The sequence below is a fragment of the Budorcas taxicolor genome, chromosome 21 (genome assembly GCF_023091745.1).
Source record: "Budorcas taxicolor isolate Tak-1 chromosome 21, Takin1.1, whole genome shotgun sequence".
Lineage (NCBI taxonomy): Eukaryota > Metazoa > Chordata > Mammalia > Artiodactyla > Bovidae > Budorcas > Budorcas taxicolor.
Genome location: NC_068930.1, coordinates 23,896,601 through 23,906,610, shown reverse-complemented (window position 1 = coordinate 23,906,610; position 10,010 = coordinate 23,896,601). Strand labels below are relative to the sequence as shown.

At 44.1% G+C, this 10,010-nt stretch overlaps 1 protein-coding gene across 1 annotated transcript; it reads left to right on the top strand.

The window, feature by feature from the left end:
* Positions 1-3,893: 3,893 nt before the first annotated feature.
* Positions 3,894-9,050, top strand: PEX11A (peroxisomal biogenesis factor 11 alpha). Its single transcript, XM_052660001.1, has 3 exons — positions 3,894-4,033; positions 6,184-6,299; positions 8,279-9,050. Exons 1-3 carry the CDS (start codon positions 3,978-3,980, stop codon positions 8,848-8,850), a joined length of 744 nt encoding a protein of 247 aa, XP_052515961.1. The 5' UTR covers positions 3,894-3,977; the 3' UTR covers positions 8,851-9,050.
* The last annotated feature ends 960 nt before the right edge of the window (positions 9,051-10,010 follow it).

The window sequence follows — 10,010 nt, the reverse complement described above, 5'->3', positions numbered from 1 at the left end:
TAAAACACTACAGTTTAGGAAACAGTTTAGCATTTTCTGAAAAAGTTAAATTTACATCTACCACAATATCCAGTCATTCTACTCCTAGGTGTGATATAAGGGAACTGAAATCATATGTCCATACATAGACTTGTAAATGAACATTCATTACAGTTTTACTTCCAGGAGCCCCAAACTGAAAGCCACCTAAATGTTTACCAACAGGTGAACAGACAAACTCCTACACATTCACATCCCATTCACATCAGTGGGAACACGAAATAGTAGAGTCACTTTGGACAACAGCTTGGCAGTTTCTTACAAAGTTGAAAACACACTAATAGGATTCAGCAATGCCATTTCTACATATGTATGCAAGAAAAATTAAAATGTTTCATATGAAAATCTGTACTTAAATATTTATAGCAGCTCTATTTATAACTGCCTCAAACTGGAAACAACACAAATGTACTTCAGTGGATAAAGAGACAATAAACTATAGTACATCCATACAATGGAATACTACTCAGTGATTAAAAATGTACAAACTACTGATATACATAACATGGGTGAAACTCAAATGCATTATGCCAAATGAAAGAAATCAAATAGAAAAGCTACATACTGGACTTTCTTGGTCCAGAGGTTAACCCTCTGCACTTTCAAGGCAGGGGCATGGGTTCAATCCCTGATTTAGGCACAGTGTGGCCTAAAAAAAAAAAAAAGGCTACATACTGAATGATCCAATTTATGATACTGTGGAAAAGGCAGAATTGTAGGTATAGCAAAACAAACTATACAAATCTGTGCTTAGCAGCACTCTATGCTCATCTCTATAATCTAACATATCTGCGCTGTACTTTGCTCTTTTCTTGTATCCCTCATTAAATCGATTGCCATAGGCCTAGAGCTTAGCACAGTGGGTGGTACAGTTTAGTTGCTTCAGGGCCAGGCTCTCACATCCTGCCCAGCTGTCATCCCTGAGAAAGCCAGGCATCCAACCCAACTAGCTCTCAGGCTCCTCAGGCCGCCCAAATGGGGAGACCAGGTCTCACAGACTGTGACCCAGACAGATGGCCACTGCTAGAGGGTCACAGAGACAGGGATGGGGGAGAGGTTCACTGCTCCTCCTTGGGCCAAGGCTAGTGGAAGGCCTTAGTGAGGGCTCTGGAGCCCTCAGGACGTAGTTCCCAAACTGTTCCCTGGACCTTCCAGCTCACCCACTAGCACAAGGCAGTAAGCTGGGGGGCCTCCAAGAGAAAGCCTGAATCTGCCTCTTACCTCAGTCTCCACCTGATGACCACCACACCACCAACCCCTGACTCAATCTCTTCTCCAGTTGTCCCTCTTGACAGTTACCAGTGGGCAGGGCCCACTGCGGTGCTGACCAATAGCGGGGCAGGACCACTAACTGTGGCTCACTGACAGTTGGTTGCTTGTGGTCAAGGCCCACTGAGGCACCGTCCAATGGCTGAGCAAGACCTGTTGCCTAATAATGGTACAGAGTAAATGAGGCACAGCAATTGGGAAATTAGTGCCTCAAGGCTGTATATTGTTACCCTGCTTATTTAACTTATATGCAGAGCACATCGGAGAAGTCAATGGCACCCCACTCCAGTACTCTTGCCTGGAAAATCCCATGGACGGAGGAGCCTGGAAGGCTGCAGTCCATGGGGTCGCTGAGGGTCAGACATGACTGAGCGACTTCACTTTCACTTTTTACTTTCATGCATCGGAGAAGGAAATGGCAACCCACTCCAGTGTTCTTGCCTGGAGAATCCCAGGGATGGGGGAGCCTGGTGGCTGCCGCCTATGGGGTCGCACAGATTCCAACACAACTGAAGTGACTTAGCAGCAGCAGAGTACATCATGCGAAATGCCCGGCTGGATGAAGCACAAGTTGGAATCAAGATTGCTGGGAGAAATATCAATAACCTCAGATATGCAGATGACACCACCCTTATGGCAGAAAGCAAAGAGGAATTAAAGAGCTTCTTGATGAAAGTGAAGGGGAGTGTGAAAAAGCTGGCTTAAAACTCAACATTCAAAAAATGAAGATCATGGCATCTGGTCCCATCACTTCATGGGAAATAGATGAAGAAACAATAGAAACAGTGAGAAACTTTATTTTCTTGGTCTCCAAAATCACTGAGGATGGTGACTGCAGCCATGAAATTAAGGACTGCAGCTCCTTGGAAGAAAAGCTATGACCAACCTAGACAGCATATTAAAAAGCAGGGATATTATTTTGCCAACAAAAGTCCATCTAGTCAAAGCTATGGTTTTTCCAGTAGTCATGTATGGATGTGAGAGCTGGACCATAAAGAAAGAGGAGCCCCCAAAGAATTGATGCTTTTGAACTGTGGTGTTGGAGAAGACTCTTGAGAGTCCCTTGGATGACAAGGAGATCCAACCAGTCCATCCTAAAGGAAATCAGTCCTGAATATTCACTGGAAGGACTGATGCTGAAGCTGAAACTGTAATATTTTGGCGACTTGATGTGAAGAGCTGACTCACTGGAAAAGACCCTGATGCTGGGAAAGATTGAAGGCCGGAGGAGAAAGGGATGACAGAGAATGAGATGGTTGGATGGGATCACTGACTTGATGGACATGAGATTGAACAAGCTCCAGGAGTTGGTGATAGACAGGGAAGCCTGGTGTGCTGCAGTCCACGGTGTCACAGAGCTTTGGACACGACTGAGCGACTAAACGGAACTGAACTGAAGGGCTGTGCTCATCCTGCTCTGTTACAACTGGGAAAGAACTAGAGGGCAGCTTTCTCCACAGGGCCATATTCCAGCTGGGTTTCCAGGTATTCCAAGGAGTCCAAGAATCCCGAACGTGAAACTGGTCTTCTAGATCATTATGATGGTACATTGTCAAGGTAGGAGAAAAGAACATATCTCATACAACAATTGTTACCTTGATTTAAAATTTAAATATTTAAGCATATGGTTTGTGGGTCTCTATTTGTACTTTCATCCAGGGCCTACAAATGAGAGGGGCAGACCTGACCATGGGAATAAAGTTTAAAAAAATTGACGCCCTTACTTTGTGACAATAAGTGAGTAGTAAGTCACTCAGTCGTGTCCAACTCTTTGTGACCCTGTGGGTAGCGGTTCCCTTCTCCAGGGGATCTTCCCAACCCAGGGACTGAACCCAGGTCTCCTGCATTGCAGGTGGATTCTTTACCAGTTGAGCCACAAGGGAAGTCCAAGAATACTGGAGAATTCTATAAAATTACTGTTCATGGAAGAGTAGGGATTCATGTCTTCAAGCCTCAAAAAGGAAAGTTCAGTGGTGTAGTTTTATTGTAATCTCTTTTAGCCCCCACTTCCTTCATATTAACCCTTCAGAATTCCCTCGAGGAGCAATCTTCTTTCAGTGTTCATTCAATAATCCTAACAAAAAATTCTCTCACTCTACCTAGCTCTCGTGCTAAAATACACCCCATGAATTGGCTTATCTCTGCTCTAACCATTTCCTTCCCCAGATCTGGAACTGGTGTTGCTCAAGGGAAAACAGAAGTACAGAGCTGGGAAATGACTAGGCACCTCAGTCCCCAAGCAAAAAGTTCAGGGAAACCTCCTTTCAGGACTCCGCTGTGGAGGTCCCTGGGTACCCAGGATCTGCGGGGAGGCGCAGGGCGTCCTAGGGACGCCTGAGGTTGAGGAGACAGGTCCCCTCAGGTCCCCCGCTCAGAGATCCTAGAGATAAAGGGGATTCCTGGGACATGTGAGGAGCCGCGGCACCCGGATCAGAAGCCGATACTTCTCTCACCTGGACCAGCAGCGTGGCGTCGCCGTAGTAACCACAACTTCCGGTCCCAACCGGACGTCCACTAAGCCTTCTTTGGAAGGTGTACACGCCCCCGTGGGGGCGGGGAGACTCGGTCCCTCGGGGGTGGAGAAACCGACGCTCCCGCGGGGGACTGTCGGCTGCCCCTGAGGACTAGTGACAGAGCCCGGTGCGACGCGTGTCCTTGGGCTGGGTGCCATGGACGCCTTCATCCGCTTCACCAATCAGACCCAGGGCCGGGACCGACTCTTCAGGTGAGTTGGGTGCCCGCGGCCTCTACCCCTTCCCCGGTCCCCTCACCCGGGTCGACGGTTCCCAGTTCTCCACACCCGGAGAGGGCGGTAGTAGCCCAGTGGACGAAACCGGGAAAGCCGCTGCCGGCTCCCGGCGGGAGCGTGGCCCAGGAGCTCCTCCTCACCCTGACTTCAATGAGGTTGGGCCGAACACACCTCCCTTCCCGTCCGGTCCCGCACCTCCAGGCCGCCGGCTGCGGTAAACCAGCCGACGAACCCTCTCTCCTCACCCCAGGAAGAGTGGGTTTTCTCCGCTCAATATTCCTCCAAGGAATTATTTCAAACTCGAGGTTGACATATGAGCACTTGGTAGTGTCTTGAAAAGCTCCATGAAATACTTATGGGGAGGAATTGTGTTTGTCATCCGTATCTCAGCGAGATACCGCCTGTGAAAAAGTTTTGTGAACCGTAAAATGCAGTGTGGAGAGCCTCAGAAAGAACTGACCACCCTTCCGAGGTACACGCCGTGCTGCTGAAAATATTAAAGAGATTGTGGCTTTAATACTCGCTCCTAACGTTTCTTTTAGGGATTTGGTTGAGTCGTGCTTAATAAAAAGAAATTAGTCACAATTGCAGTTTTATTTAACAGTTTTTTCTTCTTCTGAGTGTAAAGTGCTGATACATACAGATGAATAGTAACCACCCCAACAATTATGAAACTTTTGGAACCGGGCTTAATGCCAGATGTTTTCTCAGTGTTACAACTATTAACCCACTTAACTGTCAACACAACCCTATTAGGTTAAATTCTTGAAATAATTCCGATTTCACAGAAATGGGGAAACTGAAGCAGGAGTTTAATAGGGACTAAGTGACTGAACTGAGAGATTTAAAACCACACAGTTGACTTCAGGACCCAGTTCTTTTAACTATCAAGCCATACTATCTTTCTAACTAATTTGGTAGATTTTCAAAATGGTCGCATTATATACAAACTTCATTAAAACAGAAGCCTCCAGTTCCAGTGTGCTTAGAATATACCCTGCAAATTTTATCAGTGAGGTTGGTTAATAAATAATTGCGTAGTATATACTTATTATATGTACTCAGCATGTACTTATCTCAAGGTCTGAGATTTCTAGTATTCATTTCCTAATCCCTTTGGTGATCTACAGCTTTTGTGAATACACTGGCATTCAGAAAATAATGTCTTGTTTTTGGACACATTCCTATTATTAGGCCAGATCTGAGAAAAAGGGATTCATTGACCTGACCAGCTTGAGCCCTTTAGCCAGGAAACATACTTACAAGAGAAAGAGAGATTGTTTCTTATTACTTCAGGCATAGTAACACATTCACCATTTTTATTGAGAATAATATTTATAGCATAAGGGGATTCAGATGCAGTTACAGTAGGAAACAGGCATCTATCTACTTTATTTACTAGAATGCCAAATGCATTTAGATGTTTGGTTATATGATATAAAATTTTTAATTTGTTATGTTTGTTTTTTTTTCATTTGTTATGTTTCTGTCAGTAAGGCATTGCTGTTTGTACTCACAACAGTGATCACTTTATTGAATATTTAGTATTATTAAACAGGAGTCTGTATTTTATATAAAATGCTAATTAGTTTGAAAGACAAATCTATACTTATTTATGTGTTGGTCTGCATTTGCTTCTTTTATAAAAAGCTAAACAGTATGCCAGTGGTGGACTTTTCATTGGTTCTGGTTTGTGTGTGTGACCTGTCACATTAAGTAGTTGGTAAAAATTTCCTTTTAGAAATCTGAAAATCTTTTAGAAATTTACACTGGAGAAAATAAAGAATATGGATCTTTGCAGACTTAACATGAGGTAGACTTTTCTGCAGTTTACTCTTTTGACTGGGTGGATTTGTCTGTGCCAGCAACAGGCGTTCTGAGGAACTGTTCACTCTATTTTTGCAGATTTCTATTTCATTACCTTTGTGTTGCATTTTCATCACATGTTCTACCCTTTGGCCCTGTGAAATGAATGTTGCAGAATTTTGCTCTTGGAAGAGCTGCTGCATGAGAAATTGTCTTGGAAACTTTGTTTTTGGCAAGACATGTTTCTCTTTCCCTTACTTCATGAATCACATTTTATTTGGCTTGTAAATCATTCTCCTCATTTTTCTTTTCCATTTCAGAGCCGCTCAGTACACATGCATGTTGCTTAGATATTTGTTAGAGCCTAAAGCTGACAATGAGAAGGTTGTAATGAAGCTCAAGAAACTGGAATCCAGTGTGAGCACTGGCCGTAAATGTAAGTACCCTGTCCCTTGAGGGACAGTGGCTCCTGGTTTAGAATCCTCAGACCTTGTAATTCACAAAAATACTTCCTAGGTCATGAATTTCTAGTCAGTCAAGCTTATTGATGAAGATCACTAGTAAGGCTGCCCTCATGGAATGATAGGCCATAAAGATGGAATATTTTGCTGCAAACAGTTCACAAACACTCTCCTATGTTCACATTTGGTGCGACATCTTGTCTTTCTGCTTCATCGTAACCAGTGGGACATACAATATGTTAGTTCACCTTTAGTTCTTAGAATCACAAAATATTCTGGCAATCTCTGACATGAACTTCTGGCTCCTGGGAGCCCTGAGAGAATACAGTAGCTATATCCTTGACCCCCTTTCCTTTTCCTTTTTCTTGAGGGATTGCTAGAGGAAATGGATGGATACTTTTTCTTAAGTCATTTGTGGGGTTGTTTTCATGTAAAACGCAAAAAGCAGTCAGTGTTGTACTCATTTAATTCATTTTGAGTATCTGCTTCATGTAGGTATAGTTCTGAGCTTTATGGAAGAACTAAAATCACATGGCCTAATGATATAAGATTTAGTACCAAATATGTTGGTTGAGAAAAAGAAAGCTGTTTTGAGGAGGTGGAACTTGAGGTGTGGCAAGAGAGAGAAGGATTAGGAGAGCATTCTTGAAGGGTAGTTTCCTCTAGTGGAGGCTCAGGACTGCTCTGAGCAAACCACTGTGTTGGAAGATCAATGAGGAAACTAGTTTGATGAGCAGAAGACTTACTTTGTCATGCAGAGGGATGGGAAGGAGCTCTTCTGGGTGGATTGGAAAGCCAAGATTAGAAATTCTCCCTCTTCGGAATGTTGGGGCTCAAAGGTCCTTTAAAAATTATTGGTCTTTGAAGTTTAGAAAGGACTTACCCAAGGTCACTAAGCTACTTAGTGCAACAGCTAGAACTGGAAACCTGGATTATTCATTGCATATTTTGTGTTATTTTTTATAAAACAATACCAAACATTTTTCTGAGATCAGTGTTTCCTGAGAGTAGCTACTTCTGAGAATTTACTGGGTCTAAGGTATATTCATGTATGGAAAATACTTCTTTTGTATCCTCCATAATGTTTCAGATTGTAATATATACAAATATTTATTGATTGGTGCATCACTGATCAAGTTATGTGCTCTGATAAAGGAAATGCCCTGGCAATGGTTGATTTAGTTGAACCAGGCGTCACATATGACAGTATTATTAGTTGTGCTACCCACTAAATCCTGTTATCTCTACTTTGGCTTTTTGACAGTAGGGAGCCATACGGGCTTTGGACCAGAGAAATTGCAGGATGATGTTTTGTTAAGTCGCTAAGTTGTGTCCAACTGTTTGTAACCTCGTGGACTGTAGCCCTCAAGGCTCCTCTGTCCATGGGATTTCACAGGCAAGAATACTGGCATAGGTTGCCATTTCCTTCTCCAGGGGATCTTCCCAACCCAGGGATTGAACCTGCGGCTCCTGCACTGGCAGGTGGATTCTTTACTGCTGAGCCACCAAGGAAAGAGTTTTTTTAAAAAGCAGTCTTTTAACTGGAAAGTAAATAAGTGTAAGGCATCAGACTCTCCAAAAGAAAGTTGTATTCCAGAGTTCATGTTACTGCAGTACCTTCCTTCTAAGGAAGTATAGCTGGTAATATGCAAATTGTAACAACCCACACTTATGATTGACCTGGCCTAAAGTATGTTGTCATTTGTTAATGTATTCAAATGGAGACAATAAGTTTAAAGGGTTGATTCTTTTTTTTGCCTTCCAGGATCATCTTAGGTGTCCTTAACCTACTGTAAAGTGCTTTTCCTTTCCTGAGCAAAGACTGAGCCACAGATGACAGTCAGTTGTTTAAAAAAAGCAGTGCTGACCTCTCACCCTGATACAGGGCTTCTGCCTGTAAAATCCTGTTACATCTGATTAAATAACCATGAATTCTTGTGGGTTCTTCTTGCAGGGTTCAGACTAGGCAATGTGGTGCATGCTCTCCAGGCGACACAGCAGAGCATTCGTGCCACTGACCTGGTGCCCCGCGTATGCCTAACATTAGCCAGCTTGAACCGTGTGATGTATTTCATCTGTGACACCGTCCTCTTCGTGAGGAGTACAGGGCTCGCCTCTGGTGTTAACAAAGAGAAATGGCGAAGGTGGGCTGCCCGCTATTACTACTATTCTCTTCTGCTGAGCCTGGTCAGGGATGTCTATGAAGTCTCCCTGCAGATGAAACAGGTTGCACACGACAGGGCAAAGAGGGAGAAGTCAGCATCCCAGGATACCCTCAGGTACAGTGTGGCTGACGAGGAGACAGAGTGGCTCCAGTCCCTTCTTCTTCTCTTATTCCACTCTCTGAAGAGGCATCCTCCCTTGTTTCTGGACACAGTGAAGAACTTCTGTGACATCCTGAACCCCTTGGACCAGTTGGGGATCTATAAGTCCAATCCTGGCATCATAGGCCTCGGAGGCCTCGTGTCCTCTGTAGCAGGCATCATCACTGTGGCGTATCCTCAGATGAAACTGAAGACCCATTGACATGGTTTCAGGCTGAAGACAAGTATCTGCTTTGAAGACAAGCTGTAAGTGAAATGGACATTTGCACTAGGCACAGCCGTGTCATACTGTGCTTGAGGACTTATTCACATGAACATTTAGTGACTGTGATGTGAACAGAGGTGGGGCCAAGGATGGTGAAGGGGAGAGCTTGAAGATTTATGTGTTTTCTAGAGTGTGGGAGTGACTTCTAAATTTCTGTATATTTTTCCTTCATCTCACATTTATTGAGCATCTCTTATGTGCATATTAGGAGTTCAGTGTTTGCTAAGTAAATAAAAATTGAAAAAGAAAAATTGAAAAGATCTAAACTAACAAGTGGACACTAATATGTAACGACTGCAATTCGGGAGACCTGGGTTCTTTCGACCCCTGGGTAGGGAAGATCCCTGGAGAAGGGCATGGTAATCCACTCCAGGATTCTTGCCTGGAGAATCCCATGGACAGAGGAGCCTGGTGGGCTCCAGTCCACGGGGTCGCACAGAGCTGGACATGACTGAGTCCTTGTGCCTGGCTGCTTTTGCACAACTCCAGTAGGTCTGATGCACAGCCCTCTCTCAGACCTAGTAGAGGCCCCTGATCTGGTCACTTACCCCGCTTCCTCCATAGCTGTCAGTGCCAGGAAGGAGCAGAGCTAGCTGCTCCTCTTAAGAGCTAGCCTCTTAACTTACCTTTCACATCACTGCACTCCTGTCCTTTGTCCAGGAGTAAAATCAGAAATGCATCAGGTGTCTTCATGGTATAAATTGTGTCTTTAGGTAATGCAGCAAGGAAAAACAAATAAAAAGAAGATACAAAGGACATGAAGTAAAAATAATGTGGAAAGTTACGGTTGGTACCTGTGGGTCAGCTTGTGACAGATGAGGAGACTAAGGTTAAAACTGAGGACAGGGACCTCCCTAGTGATCCACTGGCTGGGACTCTGTGCTCCCAATGCAGGGGGTCCAGGGTTCAATTCCTGGCTAGGGAACTAGATCCCACATGCTGCAATTAAAGATCCTACATGCCACAACTAAGACCTAGCACAACCAAATTAAAACAACAACAACAACAACTGAGGCCAGACCTTGTTTCTCTGACTCTCAATCCAGTGCTCTTTCCATGTGTCACTGTCTTCCTGATTGGGTAGAAGTGTGAGACTC